We start from the raw sequence: 17,707 nt of genomic DNA, 5'->3' as shown, positions 1-17,707 counted from the left end.
TCTCTCTCTAATAAATAAAATCTTAAAAAAAAAAAAATCGTCGGTCAAACCATCGTAAGTTGAACCATCATAAGTTCAGGACCAGACTTACAGGGTACACCAGAGAAAGCTATAAGCCAGATATCCCATCATCAATTAATAATTCCTAGCTGCTTTGTAAGAACTATTTATAAAGAGGGCATTTTCTGATCAAACCAAAACTGTGTATTTTACCAGACAGAATTATCTGTTTAAAATGATAGTTTTAAAAATATATATAATTAGGCACACAGCAGCAATTAATAATCAAATGAAGGAGACAAAGTACTTAACAACTAATAAGAAAGTCAACCTTTATAAAACAAACCTACTGTTAGGAGGTTTGCTGAAGAGTTCATTTCCTTACTAACAAGACAATAATAATGTAAAAAATGTGAAAGGATTATCCATTTCTCCCCTCATACATAGAGATTTATTTGCAATTTTAATTTTTTAATGTATACACAGTAAAATTCATTCACTGTAATGTATAGTTCTTTGGTTTTTGACAAATGCACAGTCATGTATCCACTGCAATGGAGATACAGAACAGTTCCAACATCTCCCAAAGTTCTCCCATGATGCCTCTTTGTAGTCGGCCTATCCCCCCACCCTCAACCCTTGGCAACCACAATCTGTTCTCTATAGTTTTGCCTTTTCTTGAATGTCATATAAATGGAATCATACGGTATATAGACTTACGGGTGGTGGCTTCTATTAGCAAAATGTGTATCTATTGATCTATATATATGTATTTATGTATGTGGTGTGAATGTATATACGTATGGACTGATTGATTGTAGGCTGCACACCCAATGTGGGGCTTGAACTCATGACTTTAGATCAAGGGTTGCATGCTCTACCAACTGAGCCAGCAAGGAGCCCAAAATAGTTATACTTTTAAACACCCTCCTACATAGGTTTTGCTAGAAGCATTTCTTCATGTAAAGAAGAAATGACCATCCCAACTTTCCCATCAAAGGCTAAAAGTGACATCTGAAGTTTTAAAATCATATAATATAGTTGTATTTCAGAGTTGCGGCCTTCAGTCTAACTAAAACTATGTTACAATGTTCCCATTTTATAATTTTATATTCTAAATTGGAGAATCTAGGCTCTTGAAGGGAAAAAAATCTAGTTTTAATTATATGTGGGTCTTGACTCTTACCATGATTTCCTTTAACATCGAGCCACTTGGTTTTTTCCATGACCCTTGTCTTCTTCAGAATACCCTGGTAAGTTTGCCATTCTACCTCATGCTGCCTGGATCCCAAGTGTTCCTTTGTTTTGGCATCAGTCAGGTCTCCTGTAGATTTACACAAGACTTGAATCACAATGCAAAATAAACCCAAGGGGGTTAAAAATGTTTTTAAATGCACTTTGAAGGAACAAAGATACTTAAGTACTCAACATGTACAAGCATAACAACTTGTAAGTCCATCTATGTCCAAAGCGAGCCCTATAAAATGAGATTTTCTTGGCAAAGACTTTGTTTCTTATAGGTTAGCAAGTACCTATTTAACTTACCGTGATATTAGAAATGGGTTCTGAAAAAAATTATCTTTAAAGAGAGCAGTAAAAAATGCATCGTGAAACTGACAAAAATGCAAACTATAAGAAATTCCAACACTGGGCAGATGCCTAATATCTATGACAACCATATTTTCCACACCCCAAATCAGGATATGTAATCTGGCCAAGTGTTATTTCTACAGCAAGAAGTAATCTAGAAGGTGTGGTTGGTCAATGAAATACCAAAATTTCTGGAAAACTAAATGCAAATTTGAAATGGAGGTTTTCCATAACATAAGGACTGGTAATCCATCATATCAGCAGAGGTGTTTCAGTAAGGTGGGTAGGATATGAATCCCCCAATAAATATGGCAGATGCTCCTTTACTTTTTCTACAATGCATTTAGGGGGCAAATAGAAGTTTGAAGACTCAGGGCGCCTGGGTGGCTCAGTTGGTTAGGCGACTGCCTTCGGCTCAGGTCATGATCCTGGAGTCCCGGGATCGACATCGGGGTCCCTGCTCAGCAGGGAGTCTGCTTCTCCCTCTGACCCTCCCTCCTCTCATGTGCTCTCTCTCTCTCATTCTCTCTCTCAAATAAATAAATAAAATCTTTAAAAAAAAAAAAAGAAGTTTGAAGACTCTAGAGAACCCAAGTCACAGAAGTACCAAAAGATGAAGAAAAGTGTCCTAAGTCACTTTAAGCCTCAAACAATTGACAACATAAGATTGACTAATGCTGTTTAAAAAAAAGTGGGGGGTTGTTAGTTTTTTTTGGGGGGGGGGAGAACACTTTTTATTCTTGATGGTCGCCCCCGACGAAGCAAGAACACAGAAGCTAAGTCGCCCCCTGTGAAGGGAAAAGCCAACAGTCAGTCAGAACTTCCAGCAAGCTCAAAAGCCAGAGACACATTCTATAATGTCGGGGCCTTGACTGTGTTGTGAAAATCAGGAAACTGTCCTTGCATGGGAGCCATAAAGTCAGAATTCTTCCGGCTTCTCTCATGGTTCCTCTCCCAAGTAAAGGAGAGCAAAGGCAGGTTCATTCCCCTTTGGGTTTTGGTTCAGAGACCTAATCACACTGAGGAAGTCCACCGTGCCGGCCCTCAGCATCCTGGCAGGCTGAGCAGCTGGACCTTGCAGGAGCCGAGCCTTGCCTACGGTTGCCACTGTGGTGGGAAAGGAGCTGGCAGGCCTCCGGCTCGGCGGCTCTGCCCAGAAAGCCAGACCTGCAGTGTGGCCGGGCCCGGCAGGGTGCGGGCTGGGAGCTCCCAGAGCACCTGGGCAGGCCGGTGACCCCAGTTCTCAGCAGCCTCCCCGGGACACCTGCTCCCACCAACACTGGAAGTGGGGGTCCTCTTCATTGGCACAGAGCCTGACACTCAGAGGCGAGGAGAGCTTAGAAGTGAAAGTGAGAGAGGGAGAGAGGTTCTCAACAGTATATTGGGCAGGCCCCTCTGGGGTTCATCTGTGGTGGGGACTGTGGGTGCCAAAGAATGGATCAGCCAGTGGAGACCAAGTTAAGTGACCAAGCACACTACGGGACGCAGCAGGTTGCCGGCTCTGAGTTACAGTTTCCCGCCAGGTGGTCTCCAGGGAGGTTTGAAACATCCTGTGTCATTCCCCCTAGGTTTGGGGCTGTCTTTTGTAAGTCGCCTACATTTGTGCTTTCTTAACCGAGGCTGGGTGCCTATGGTCCAGGAAGGGCGAGCAGCCACCCCGGTGGCTTCCTGGCGTGCCTGGGGCTCACTCACATGCTGCAGGGCTTTGCGGGGCAGCTTCTCTGAGTGGGCGATCCATTCTTCAATTAAGTCCAGGATGATGGGGATGAGGCTGACGACACCTCCGTAGTGGTTCCTGGCCTCGTCACAGCTGAGGTGGTTCACCACGTCGTGAGGGTACTTTGCTCTGAGGCTGCTCAGGTCATTGCTTTGGCTAACCAGGGATTTGCATTTCTCAAGCAGGTTGTTGGTGGCCGGGGTGCCGGAGTGTAGGGCTTCGAAGTGCTGACACAGCTTGTTCAGCTCTGAGCAGATGTCCAGGAACATGAGCAGAATGCGATGGTCTGTGGAGTTGTTGCAGTAATGCTCCGTGTAGCTCTGCACCTGTCTGATGCTGGCGATGGGCCGGATCTTGTCGTGGGTGTTCTCCCTGCAGTGCTCCAGAGCGGTGATGAAGGTGAACTGTTGCTGTTGGAAGAGCTTGTACTTCTGCTCGATGTTTCGAAGAGACTCCTTTGCCTCATTCATTGTCTTCCTCAGCGGTCATTCACAGGACAAGGGGGATAGAGTGCTCTGAAGCTGGAGTGCCTCCGAGGCTGTCTGGGGCCCCGGAGGGGCGGGGAGGGGGGAGTTAGTTTTTTTTAAAAAAGATAACTTTGGGGTGGCTCAGTCGGTTAAGTCTCCCACTCATGGTTTCGGCTCAGGTCAGGATGCTCTGCCCTGGGCCTGAAGCCTGCTTGAAATTCTCTCTCTCCCTCTGCCCCCCCCACCCCCCGCCAAAGAGAAGAAAGAAGAAAGAAAGAAAAGAAAGAAAAAGGAAGGAAGTTAGGAAGGAAGAAAGGAATTAAGAAAAAAACTTCATTTGTGGTTAAAGGGCTTTCCCTAATTCTCTCTCAAATCCAGAACTGTAACAACAACCACGAACGAATACAAATATAGCAGACAGTATACTAACGAGAATCATGAGCCTTGCTTCTACTGCTTTGACAAAACCTTGCTATGGCAAGTCATTTAGCTTGGATCTTGACTCAATTATCCATCGGCAAAGGAAATTACAATGTCCCATCTTCTCTACAGGAAGACTCACCTGGAGCTGGGGCTATAGTGTCCCCAACATGCCCGAAGTGAAAAGCTGCAGCCCTGGCTAGCATTCTACCATCCGGACCACAGAACAACGCGACAGCACGGCAACCCTCCCTACCTGTTGCCAGGACGAGAGCTGGTTGAATGATGCCAATAGTTTCTGAACAGAACTTCTCTAAGTCTACAGCTCTGCCTGGATCACGAAACCTGCTCAGGTGAATGTCGGATATCTGCCGAAAGCAGGTATTAAACAGAGATATCTGAGTCAGGAAGAGGCAGCACGGACCCAGGCGACCAGGCAGCTCTCTCAAGGCGGAAGGAAATGGCAAGGATGCAGTGCAAGAACGAACCCCCCTCCTCCCCAAGGAAAGGACAGAGCCCCCAGCCGGGAGTTTGGGTCCGCGGCGGTCGCACCCCGGTGGAAACTGCCCGCGCCTCACCGCGTAGTGACGCCTCTGCACCCACCCCAAGCCCTGCTCCCGCTGCGTCACCTGCAGCCCCCAGAAGATGTTGCTGGCTCCGGGGCCCGGCGCGGGGTGCGGGCTCCGGGAGGCGCGGGGCTGGGGCAGCGGCGAAGGTTGACCGGCCAGGCCATAGTGCTCCAAGAGCACGGCCGCTAGCGCCGCTGCCGCCAGCCCCGCGACCACCCTGATGGCCAGCACTACGGCCATTCGGCCGGCCCAGGCACTGCCCTCGCTGTCCTGGGCTCGGCCCGTGCGGCGCCCCCGGGAGCTGCTCTGGCCGCACTTCCGGACTCTATGGTCGCGGGGGCCTAAGGCGCAGTTCGTCCGCCACCGCCGCACCTGCACCTCGCCGGACACCTGCCACCCGCCTGCCGCCCGCGTCTCTAGGCTGGATTGGAAAAAGGAAGGCGGGTGAAATAAAGGAAACCGAGAACCCCAGCACCAATCAAGCTTGCCGAGCAGTGGCGGGGAAAGAACCCAGGTCCGGTAGGCGGAGTCGTGGCTCCGCCTTAGTCAATCATTGCTGACCCCGGTGGGTCAGTTTCCTTACCCATAAAACGGAGCTAATGATGCCTCGCGTGCGTACTTCACAGGCTTGTGAGAATCAAAGTATGTATGAGGACGCCATTTAAATTCCTGTTCAGATGTGACAGCCGGCTTTCTCTCGGCCCTTCTGATTATTAACAACGTGTTTCCATAGGTTTTTAATAGATATAGTACGTATGTTTTGTAGTTATTTTTTCCTAAACTTGATTTCTTACTCACTTGGCTATATAATATCCCGTTGCCCGGGCGCCTGGGTGGCTCAGTCCTTAAGCGTCTGCCTTCGGCTCAGGTCGTGATCCCAGAGTCCTGGGATCAAGCCCCGCTTCCGGCTCCCTGCTCAGCGGGAAGCCTGCTTCCCCTCCCCCCCCTTGTGTTCCCTCTCTCGCTGTGTCTTTCTGTTAAATAAATAAAATCTTAAAAAAAAAATCCCGTTGCCATGTTACACCGTTCATTTAATAAACTGTAAATACTCCCTATGGGCAGTCACAGGAGAAGAATTAGATTCGGGTCCTGCCCTTACTTTATCTAACCATTCTGTTATTGTTGAGCTTTTGGATTACTTATGTTTGGAACGTTCTGAATAAACATTTTTGAATAAACATTCCGAATAAACATAATTGCTGTTTTGAAAAAAACATTTTTTGTACAAAGAGCACCCTTTTTAACACATCTTTGAGTTATTTTCTTGGGATATATTGCCAATATTGAACTTACGCCAATTTCAATTCATTAAAATACTTTTTGTGTACATTTGGAAAGCAATACATTGATCTAAGCAGAAAATATAAAGAAACATAAGTAGCTAAAGAACCATGATTCATAATCTTAGAAGCTTATGTAGGAGAGAGAAATACATAAGTAAGTTTACTATACGACCAATATGCCATTTGGCACAAGAGACAACAAGATATAAAAGGCCAGAGGAGGTTTACCCAGGACAGATCTCATCTACAGAATCAGGAAAAGTTTAAGGAGGTGGCAGATAGTAGATGGATAGTATTTCTGAGTGGCAGAGACTGGGGATGGGGTAGGGAGAAGCACTTTCCACCAGGATCTAACATGAATCAAAGCATTAAGGTGTGAAAATGCAGGACATGATGAGGAGACAGTGAGTACTTCAGTTTGTCTAGGCCTAGGGTATGCCTAGAGGAATAGTGGTAATTGAACCAGACCTTTAATTTGAGCCACATTTTGGAAGGCCTGTGTAAATGCCAAGAGTGAAGACAGACCTGGCAACAGCACAGGGAACCAACTGGACAGAGGACAGGTATGGCAGAGACTCCGGTTGGAAGGATATTGGGATAATCTAGTGTTATGGTCCAAATGTGTCCCCACAAAATTTATATGTTGAAATCCTAATACTCAATATGATGGTATTTAGAGATGGGCTCTGCCCTTGTGAACAGAATTAGTGCCTTTATAAAAGAGACCCTAGAGAGATCCCTCGCCCCTTCCACCATGTGGGGACACAGTGAGAAATCAGCAATCTACAACCTGGAGGAGGGCTTCAGCAGAATCAAACCACTCTGGCTCCCTGATCTTAGAATTCCAGCCTCCGGAGCTGTGAGAAATAAACTGTTGTTTACAACCCAGTCTGTGATGTTTTATTTTAGCAGCCCAAATAGACTGAGACTCCAGGTAGGGGTAACTGCAAAGTCTTGAAGAAAGAAGATGGGAGAGTGTAACACAGATTACAAAGGAAGGATCAGATGTAAAATAATTGTGAAGGCCGAAACTACAGACTTTGACAGCTGATTGGATATTTGAGGGAAGAAAAAGAGATAGTTAAAAGTTAGTGCCAAAATTTGGAAACCAAATGACAAAAATACTAGGGCTATGATGTATGTGTGGAGAACATTGTCCATATGAATAAAGTTTTTGGTTTTGTCTAATATTGCACTACAAAAATATCTGTATGGATACCTCTAAACCAAATTTTGAAGATATGTTTGAGATGATCGGATTTAAAACATAAGCAGTATGGCATATATGATATGCATTTGGAGAGGCCTTAGAGGAACTTTAAAAATATGAGAATTATTTTCCAGAAATGTAATACAACAAGAATCTGTGTGATAGATGATAGGAATAGACATGCTATTAAGACATTTTGGAATGAGAAACATGGTTTAAAGTCACAAAGTCCAGCAGTCTGGATTGCAGAAACTGAATTGTAACCAAGCTGCTTCACTCATAGTGTTCACAGTGAGTAGAAACAGGAATTATTTATTTAAAGATGGTTAATGATTCTTCAAGGAATACAGCTAATACACCACAAATCATCATACAAGGTGATTCTCAGTTCCTAATAGCCAAAGGAGAAAGGTAGATTTCTTGTTATCTCATAAAGAGAGCAAGCAAGAATGCATCAAGAAAGTAAAATATCCTAGAACTAAAGTCAAGAGAGAATGTAACATCGGGGCATTTCACAAACAATGGACATTGTCATCAACAGTCATAAATTGAACTAGGTGATTCTCATAAACATGTAGAAATTATCTTCAGATTACTATTTCTTATGCTAACTTTGTTTAAAAATCAAAAAATACGGGACGCCTGGGTGGCTCAGTTAAGGACTCAACTCTTCGTTTTGGCTCAGGTCATGATGTCAGGTTGTGAGACTGAGCCCCACATCAGGTTCTGCGCTCAGTGCAGAGTCTGCTTTAATTTTCTCTCTTTCCTTCTAACCCTTCCCCCTCCTGCATGGGCTCTCTCTTTCTCTCAAATAAATAAACCTTTTTAAAAAAATCCAAAAGTACAGTATTGAATCATTGTTCTGTGGAGTTATTTCTGTGGAGAGCTAAAGTAATGTAATCAAAATAGCTTTGTGTGTATGTAAGGATTTTTAAATTTCAAAATTGTGATATATAAAATTTACCATCTTACCCATTTTTATGTATATAATTTAGTGCCATTAAGTACATTCACATTGTTGCACAACCATCATCACCATCCATCTCCAGAACTCTACAGCATCCCAAACTAAAATGCTGTATCCATTAAATATTGGTGCCTCATCCTCCCCTCCCCACTCCCTAATGAATGTTTTCACCCATGTTATAGCATGTGTCAGAATTTCCTTCCTTTTTAAGGCCAAATAATATTTCATTGTATAAATAGGGGCGCCTGGGTGGCTCAGCCGTTAGGCGGCTGCCTTCAGCTCAGGTCATGATCCCAGGGTCCTGGGATCAAGCCCTGCATCAGGCTTCCTGCTCCTGCGGGAGGCCTGCTTCTCCCTCTTCCACTCCCCCTGCTTGTGTTCCTGCTCTCGCTGACTCTCTCTCTGTCAAATAAATAAATAATATCTTCAAAAAAAATATTTCATTGTATAAATATACATTTTCTTTATTCATTCATCTGTCGATGGACATGTGGATTATTTCCACTTTTTGGCTATTGTGGATGCTTCTACTATGACCATCAGTAGGTACCAGTTTTTCAGCTTTTTAAGGAAGCACTCCATTCACTCCTTAGGAAAACAAATTTGAGGAGAATTTCATCTAGGTAAGTTAGGGCTCTGTATTAAGGAACCTGAAACATGAGCAAAAGTAAGAAATCACAGATCAAGGAAATTCCCACACATGCTATAATATGATGAACCTTGAGAATATTATGCCAGTAAAATAAGCCAATCATAAAAGTACAAATACTGTATGATTCCACCTATGTGAGGTACTGAGAGTATTCAAATTCACAGAGACAAAAAGTAGAATGGTGGCTGCCAAGGGCTAGAGAGAGGGGGAAATGAGGAGTTAAGGTTTAATAGATACAGGTGGCGCCTGGGTGGCTCAGTCGTTGAGCGTCTGCCTTCGGCTCGGGTCATGGTCCCAGGGTCCTGGGATTGAGCCCCACATCGGGCTCCCTGCTCCGCGGGGAGTCTGCTTCTCCCTCTCCCACTCCCCCTGCTTGTGTTCCCTCTCCTGCTGTGTCTCTGTCAAATAAATAAACAAAATCTTAAAAAAAAAAGGTTAATAGATACAGGTTTTCGATGTTGCAAGATGAAAAGGTGCTGTAGATGGATGGTGGTGATGGTTGCACAACAATGAGAATGCATTTAATGCCACTGTATACCTGCATGGGGCTCCCTGTTCGGGGGGGAACCTGCTGCTTCTTCTCCCTCTGCCACTCCTCCAACTTGTGCTCTCTCACTCTCTCAAATAAATAAAATCTTTAAGTATATATATATATACTAAATTAAAAAATAAATGTGCCAAGCTTGATCTTAGGTTACTATTAAAATGATCACTATTTCGGGGCGCCTAGCTGGCTCAGTCAGTAGAGCATGCGACTCTTGATCTTAGGGTTGTAAGTTTGACCCCACGTTGGGTATAGAGATTACTTAGAATCTTTTTAAAAAACACAACCGCCATTTATATGTCATTTTATGGTTGAGTAAAAGAAACAATGACCACACAGCCACTTTGGAATGAGGCAATCAAGGCAAGTTTGGATGACATCAAATCCATTCTTTCCATGTGTCTAAATATATAAGATAGATGGAAAAACAAGTTATAGGGCTGTCAGCTTTCACATTCCTGAGATATAAATGCTACTTTGCCATCCCTGCAATGAAGCATGAATCCAAAAGCCTTAAAAAATGCAGAGAACTAATGCCCTCATCAAAAGTTAGGGAAAGCACCAAACTCAGTAATTAAAATGAAAACTACCAGAGAAATATATTGGTCACATTATTATTATTGTTGTTGTTATTATTAAGATTTTATTTTTTTAAAGATTTATTTATTTGAGAGACAGCACGAGCAGGGGGGGAGGGGAGAAGGGCAGAGGGAGAGAAAGAATCCTCAAGCAGACTCCTGCCATGTTTGAGCCCAATGACATGGGGCTCAATCCCAGGATCTGGAATCACAGCCTCAGCCAAAATCAAGAGTTGGCTGTTTAACTGAGCCACCCAGGAGACCCTTAAGATTTTATTTTTAGGTAATCTCTACACCCAACATGGGGGCTCAAGCCCACAACCCCGAGAACAAGAGCCACACACTTTGCTCCACTGGCTGAGCCACCCAGGTACCCCCCATTATTATTTTTTCAATATTTAAAAGTTAGCCTTTATTTCTTAAGTTGATGGTGGATACACTGGTCTTCGTTTTACTGTTATTCTTTAATATGTACATATGTTACATGTAACCTTTAGTATTATATTTACCATAAATTCTTATGAGAAACATTTAATAAAAATGCAATAAATGCATACTTATTTTTTCCATTAAAAATATGAAAAATATTTAAATGTGCACTTTATTCAACCTGGCATTTCTACTTAAAATAATTTATCCTAAGGTAATCTATGGATGTTTATAGGGACTTACCAATAAGTAGGTTTATTAAAGCAAGTTTATAATAGGAAAAAACTGGAAACAAAATACTGTGAATGTTCTACAATAAGAGTCTTAAAAATAAAATGACACAGCCATATAAGGTAATACCATGCAGTAATCTTAAAATAATTTTGAAAAAAAATTAGTAGTATGAAAATACATTAATAACATGTTACTGGGTATTTTGTAAAACTGTACAGTATAATGCCATTTTACAGACACACACACACACACACACACACACACACACACACACACACACACACACAGAAAAAAGCCTGGAAGCATATACACCAAACTGTCAATGATGGTTATTCTGGGATTCTGAAAATATACGAGATTATAGGTTATTTATATTTTCTCCTCTTTGCATATCCATATTTTCTGAGTTTTCAACAATGACAATGTAAAGAGAAAAGGAACCTTTTATTTTATTTTGTTTTGGGTTAGCAAAATTTTTCTATAAAAGACCAGATAGTAAGTGTTTTAGGCTTTGTGGGCCAGGGTGTCTCTATTGCAACTATTCAAATCTACCATTGTGCAAAAGCAGCCATAGTCAATATATAAATGAATAAGGTGGCAGCATTCCAATAAAGCTTTATTTATGGACACTGAAATTTGAAGTTTATGTATTTTATTTTTTTCTTTAAATTTTTTATTGTTATGTTAATCACCATACATTACATCATTAGTTTTTGATGTAGTGTTCCATGATTCATTGTTTGTGCATAACACCCAGTGCTCCACGTAGAACGTGCCCTCTTTAATACCCATCACCAGGCTAACCCATCCCCCCACCCCCCTCCCCTCTAAGTTTATGTATTTTAAATGTATTATAAAATATTCTTCTTTTGACCTTTTTTCAACCATCTAAAAAATGTTAGAACTATTCTTGGCTTGAAGACTATATTAAAACAGACAGCAGGTGGATTTGGGGCCATATTTTTCTAACACCTGTTAAAGACAAGCTATTCTTTGCTTGCACAACTCATTTTCCTGCACTGGTAAATTATCTTGATTTTTTTCTATGTGTTTGGTTTTCCAAGTTCTTAAAACTAATTCAACCTTAAACTCTTCAGCAGTTGTCTAAACCTCTACCTGGCACTTTTAAAACCTTGAAGTATTGTGTCATTTGTATTTTTCAGAAGCAGCCTCTCCCAGAGCTTTCCAACTTCTAACCTGGCCTGTTTGTTCACCACATCTGGTGCACAGCTTAACAGCTGCATCTGGTACCTGCTTTCACTCTGTGCTCAGGGATGGATGCCTTTTGCTATTCATCTGTTAGTAATACAGTGTTCCATGTATTGCTCATACTCAGCTCATCTACCCTTTAATGCAACTTTTGTTGAACCTTTTCTCCAAAGTGCCTAGCACAGTGCCTAGAAAACAATGTTTAAATATACATATTTATTATTATTACTATTATTATTACTTATTTTTAAAACAATTTTAAAGAAATAAGATTCCTGGGTAGAATATATGGATGGTTGGTAGGCTGCACTGACAGGTGCTCAAACCATCATGGGTCCAGCTTGGGTCCTCTTTCCAGAATTTACTCAGATCCTGGAAAAATAAATTTGTTCATGTTCATTTAATCTGTTCACCAAAGCACTTGAACCCCATCACTGATGCAGTCTGCTGCAAACTGGGGCATACAGCTCTCCACAAATTTGGTGGAAGGATCCAGTTTGTCTCTCTGCAAGTCAGATTTTTTTAATGATCTTTTTTTTTTTTTTAATTTATTCATGAGAGACAGAGGGAGAGAGAGAGAGAAGCAGAGGGAGAAGCAGGCTCCCAAGCAGCAGGGAGCCTGATGCGGGACTCGATCTCAGGACCCTGGGATCATGACCTGAGCCGAAGGCAGATGCTTAACCATCTGAGCCACCTAGGCGCCCTTAATGATCTTTTTTTAAAGATTTTATTTATTTGAGAGAGAGAGAGCGAGACAGAAGGCATGAGTTGGGGGAGGGGCAGAGTGAGAAGCAGACTCCCTGCCAAGCAGGGCGCCAGACATGGGGCTCGATCCCAGGACCCCAGGATCATGACCTGAGCCACTTTGAGGCAGATGCTCAATCAACTGAGCCATCCAAGCGCCCTCCAAGCCAGATTTTATTCTCCTGGTAGGTTGAGCCATTTCTTGCATGTCTAAATAAAGTTCCTTCCATTGATCATTCACTCTCATTTCTTCTCAGTCATGTGCACATTTCTGTGTCCCAGCTCCTCTCTAAAGAGCATGCTCCCTGGAGTTGTTTGGACCTCGATCCACATTCCCGCTTCTCTCTTCCTATTTGTACTACCTTCGGCAAGTTATTTATCTATTTCTCTTCCCAGACTTTTTCCCCTCTACCAGGGCTGAAATGCTTTTGTGGTTTATCACCTGCACAGACAGACAAGATTGTCTGACCAGCAGAGCCCTTAAAATGAAACCTCTGGATTCAGGGCTGAGAGTGAACCCAAGATCCAGGCCTATTTGGACCCTCAACCTAGGTCTGACTCAGTTTGAACCAGCAATCTGAGTTTCACTCCAGAAATGACTCCCTATGTATGGATATCTTTATTTTTAAAATGAAGCCAACCCCAGAAATGAAATCTTTGAACCCAGGAATGACTCTCCTAAAACTGGGGCTGAAGCCTCCAGTCCTGACTACTTTATCACATTCTCAGGACTTTTCCAGTTCTAAAATGGGGCTGATCTCCCCACAACTGTGGGAATGACCTTTGTCCAAGACTGAGAATTTCTGTTCTAATAAAGACCATCCCTTCTCCATCCTGGTTTTGACCCTAAAGACCTTAATGATCCCTGCTTCTCAGCTCAATATGGGAGTCTTTTTCTTGAAGTATAATCTGCCCCCACATGGGGTTGCCATGGTCCACAGACTTCCTAAGAGGACCAGAGAGCCCCAGGCTCTTTCCTTAGCTTGGAAGCTAGCACTCTTGGGGATCTTGCTATTTGCAACGACATGGATGGAACTGGAAAGTGTTATGCTGAGTGAAATAAGTCAATCAGAGAAAGACATGTATCATATGACCTCACTGATATGAGGAATTCTTAATCTCAGGAAACAAACTGAGGGTCGCTGGAGTGGGGGGGGGTGGGAGGGATGGGGTGGCTGGGTGATAGACATTGTGGAGGGTATGCGCTATGGTGAGTGCTGTGAATTGTGCAAGACTGTTGAATCACAGATCGGTACATCTGAAACAATGCAATATATGTTAAGAAAAAAAAAGAAGAAAATAGCAGGAGGGGAAGAATGAAGCGGGGGGGAATTGGAGGGGGATAGGAACCATGAGAGACGATGGACTCTGAAAAACAAACAGGGTTCTAGAGGGGAGGGGGGTGGGGGGATGGGTTAGCCTGGTGATGGGTATTAAAGAGGGCACTTTCTGCGTGGAGCACTGGGTGTTATACACAAACAATGAATCATGGAACACTACATCAAAAACTAATGATGTAATGTATGGTCATTAACATAACAATAAAAAATAAAAGAAAAAAATTAAAAAAAATCCACTACCAAATGAAAAAAAAAAGAAACTAGCACTCTTGGAAACAGCAACTTATAAATAGCTAAAGTAGACTGCAGTCATAAGATGAGGACAGTGGCACCATTCTATAATTTTTTTCTTTTTTGTTTGCTTCTTCTTTAAAATTTATATTTCCTTTAGTAAGTACAAAATTCAGTTTGGCTTTATATTGTTTTGTTTTCTAGACTAATCATGTAATAGTAAGTATCCTCCTGTCTGAAGGGTCTGGGTTAACTTTTCCACTGAAATACCGCAAAACAAACAATCATTAATCTAACCAATAAACATTCACCATACTGTAAATGCCTTTTCAAATTTGCAGAGGGTACAGTGGATTATCTCTGAACATGCTTAATTTTTATATTCAAGTTGCTGCCATTTAAAAACCATGTTCAAGGGCTTCCCAATAGCTACATTTCCAACAGACCAAAGATTATGCAAAATGAAAAACAGTCTTTAATGTTAAACAGGAAATATTTCTTGACAAAGAACATGCCAGGCCAATTGAGATAATCCAGTAACTCAATGAATTAGACAAATAAAAGGCTAAGAATTGCCATACATGTAAATGAAAGAATAACTAATATATATGTATATATATATATATATCTTAAGCATCTAGGTTGGACTGAAGGTTTCTTTTTGTAAAAGGTGTCAAGTTATTTTTGCAACTTTAGCAAGATTATATCCCAGTTTCCTCTTTTTTTTTTAAAGATTTTATTTATTTATTTGAGAGAGAGAGAGAGAGAGAGCACGAGAGGGAAGAGGGTCAGAGGGAGAAGCAGACTCCCTGCCGAGCAGGGAGCCCGATGTGGGACTCGATCCCAAGACTCCAGGATCATGACCTGAGCTGAAGGCAGTCGCTTAACCAACTGAGCCACCCAGGCACCCTATGCCAGTTTCCTCTTATTCTTTCATTTAAAGTGCAATGAAATTGCAGAGGGAACAATTTTGCACATTGGAAAATGAGAGAATCAGAAAACTTCTCAGAGGAAGTCATAAATAAACTGAACTCTAAAAAATAAGCAGAGGGGCGCTTGGGTGGCTTAGTTGTTAAGTGTCTGCCTTCGGCTCAGGTCTTGATCCCGGGGTCCTGGGATCGAGCCCCACATCGGGCTCCCTGCTCCGCGGGAAGCCTGCTTCTCCCTCTCCCACTCCCCCTGCTGTGTTCCCTCTCTTGCTGTGTCTCTCTATCAAATAAATAGATAAAATCTTTAAAAAATAAATAAAATAAAATCTTTAAAATAAAACATACATACATACATACACAAGCAGAAACCCCTTTATAGAAAGAGGTGCTGTTGTCAGGGAGGGGGCATTCTAGGCCAAAGGACTAACCTATGCAAAACCACAGAAGTATGAGACTGAATGGGATATATGTGAAATATGGTGTGGATAGTTTAAGGTGAGGGGTGGCAAGGGAGATTAGACTAGGAGAAAGTGTTCCAAGCCAGATTGAGAAGGGCTTTGAATGCCATGTTTAAGAGTTAAGTTTTATGCTATAGGGCAGTCATCTAATTTATTTAGGTAAGAGAGTCACATGACCAGATTTATATTTACAAATAATTCTGGCAGGAAAATAAATGATGGATATGAGCAAGAGAGTGGAAATAGGGAGACCAGATGGGAAGATTGCTCTTCCCTAATCTGGATGAGGAATATCAAGGATTTGTACCAGACAGGTGGAATCATGTAGGCACTACTATCATCCACATAAGAAAATATCCCAGAGAAAGAAGTCTATTAAAATAGAATCACTGAGGATTTCTCAACTCTGATTGCTCATTAAAAACATTTGGGAGTATTTTTTTTAAATGGATATTCAGGTCTTACTCCTAATTAAATCAAAATCACTAGAGTGAGACCTGGTATTGGAATTTTTTTTAAAGATTTTATTTATTTATTTGAGAGAGAGAGAATAAGAGAGAGAAAGAGAGAGCACATGAGAGGGGGGAGGGTCAGAGGGAGAAGCAGACTCCCCACTGAGCAGGGAGCCTGATGCAGGACTCAATCCAGGGACTCGATCCTGGGACTCGATCCCAGGACTCCAGGATCATGACCTGAGCCGAAGGCAGTCGCTTAACCAACTGAGCCACCAGGCACCCCTGGTATTGGAATTTTTAAGAAGTTCTCAGGTGATCCTAATGTGTAACCAGGGTTAAAAACCTCCAGCACAATCCATAAATGAGGAGTCTAAGGAAAACATAGTTCTGAGTATGGCTGTCCTAATTGTGTCATTCTGGGGCTTTGAGAAAACTAATTAATGTATATTAGCTGTTGATGATACTTCAAACAGTAAAATGACACCTGAAAAATGACCTTGCAACTTACTCACAAAAGTTATTGTGAGCTGATGCTAATTTAAAAAGAAATATGTATTTGCAGAAGAATCAAAGAAATTCATAATTCTGTTCTAAAGTAGGTCAAGCCACACCTTGGTCTAGATCAGAAAAGAGCAATGATAATTCATTAGTTTATATCTATTTTGTCTGGTTCATGTCCTATAAAAAGTCTAATATAAGCATACCAGGATGTTAAATGTGTGCCAGATACCTGATATTTTTGTTTATTTAATAAACATTTATATTACAACATATAAAGTGGTAAAAGCGACTCAAAAAAATTTTTTTATTAGAGGTAGGACAGTGAAATGGTTAAAGACACACATTTTGAAGCCAGATAGACCTAGGTCTTGAATCCAGGTTTTGTCACTTAGTAATTGTGGATCTGAACAATCTCACTTGTTTAAGCTATAATTTCCTTGTCTATGCAATATCGATAAATAGGAACGACATCATAGGACTGTTTTCAGAGTTATACTCTAAAATGCATCTAAAAGGCTGCCTGGGTGGCTCAGATGGGTAAGCGTCTGCCTTCGGCTCAGGTCATGATCCCGGGGTCCTGGGATCGAGTCCCGCATCAGGCTCCCTGCTCCTTGGGAGCCTGCTTCTCCCTCTGCCTCTCTCTCTCTCTCTCATAAATAAATAAATAAAATCTTAAAAAAAAAGTATTTTAAAATGCATCTAAAGTCTTTAACATAGTAGCTGACATTTCTAAGTATGTGTCTTGGCTCCTACACTCAAGGAACTAAGAAATTAGAGAAGGAATTAAATTAGGCCATGAAAAAATTAGGCCTGTAACATAAGGCAGCATTATAGATTATTAATAATAATTTAATAGGTAGGAAACTAACAGCTTCAGATAATAAAAACCACCTTTAACTATCTTAAGAAAAAGCACATCTATTGAAAGGTTATCAGAGACTCAAAGATTCTGCAAGAAGCTAGGGACAGGCTTAGAAGAAAAGCAGAAACCCAAGGAACTGCCATGGACCAGGAAGCCGGAGCCACAACAGTTGTTGCTTTTTTTTTTTCCCCCCAAGATTTTATTTATTAGCCAGGGAGAGAGAGAGAGAACACAAGTAGGCAGAGCAGCAGGCAGAGGGAGAGGGAGAAGCAGGCTCTCCGCTGAGCAGTGAGCCCGACGTGGGGTTTGATCCCAGGA

The 17,707-nt window shown here is 42.0% G+C and overlaps 2 protein-coding genes across 9 annotated transcripts in view; both read right to left on the bottom strand.

Annotated features, from left to right (window-relative positions):
• TMEM62 (transmembrane protein 62) overlaps positions 1-5,524 on the bottom strand; it is a 34,581-nt gene extending 29,057 nt beyond the window's left edge. Inside the window, exons 1-3 of one of the 8 annotated variants that reach the window (XM_027570934.1) lie at positions 4,824-5,524; positions 4,337-4,562; positions 1,187-1,324 (exon numbers count right to left, since the gene is read on the bottom strand). In XM_027570934.1, coding sequence (XP_027426735.1) covers positions 1,187-1,324; positions 4,337-4,562; positions 4,824-5,003 — 544 coding nt within the window. In that variant the 5' untranslated portion in view covers positions 5,004-5,524. The remainder of the gene's footprint in view (positions 1-1,186; positions 1,325-4,336; positions 4,563-4,823) is intronic. The other 7 variants (XM_027570932.1, XM_027570936.2, XM_027570935.1 and 4 more) reach the window with 7 other exon arrangements.
• On the bottom strand, positions 3,097-3,948 carry LOC113909594 (sperm acrosome-associated protein 9-like). Its single transcript, XM_035728092.1, has one exon. The coding sequence runs from the start codon at positions 3,775-3,777 to the stop codon at positions 3,097-3,099; it is 681 nt and encodes a 226-aa protein (XP_035583985.1). The 5' UTR covers positions 3,778-3,948.
• Positions 5,525-17,707: the final 12,183 nt, after the last annotated feature.

Source organism: Zalophus californianus, chromosome 6 (assembly GCF_009762305.2).
Source record: "Zalophus californianus isolate mZalCal1 chromosome 6, mZalCal1.pri.v2, whole genome shotgun sequence".
Classification (NCBI taxonomy): domain Eukaryota; kingdom Metazoa; phylum Chordata; class Mammalia; order Carnivora; family Otariidae; genus Zalophus; species Zalophus californianus.
This window is presented reverse-complemented; position numbering and strand designations above follow the sequence as displayed.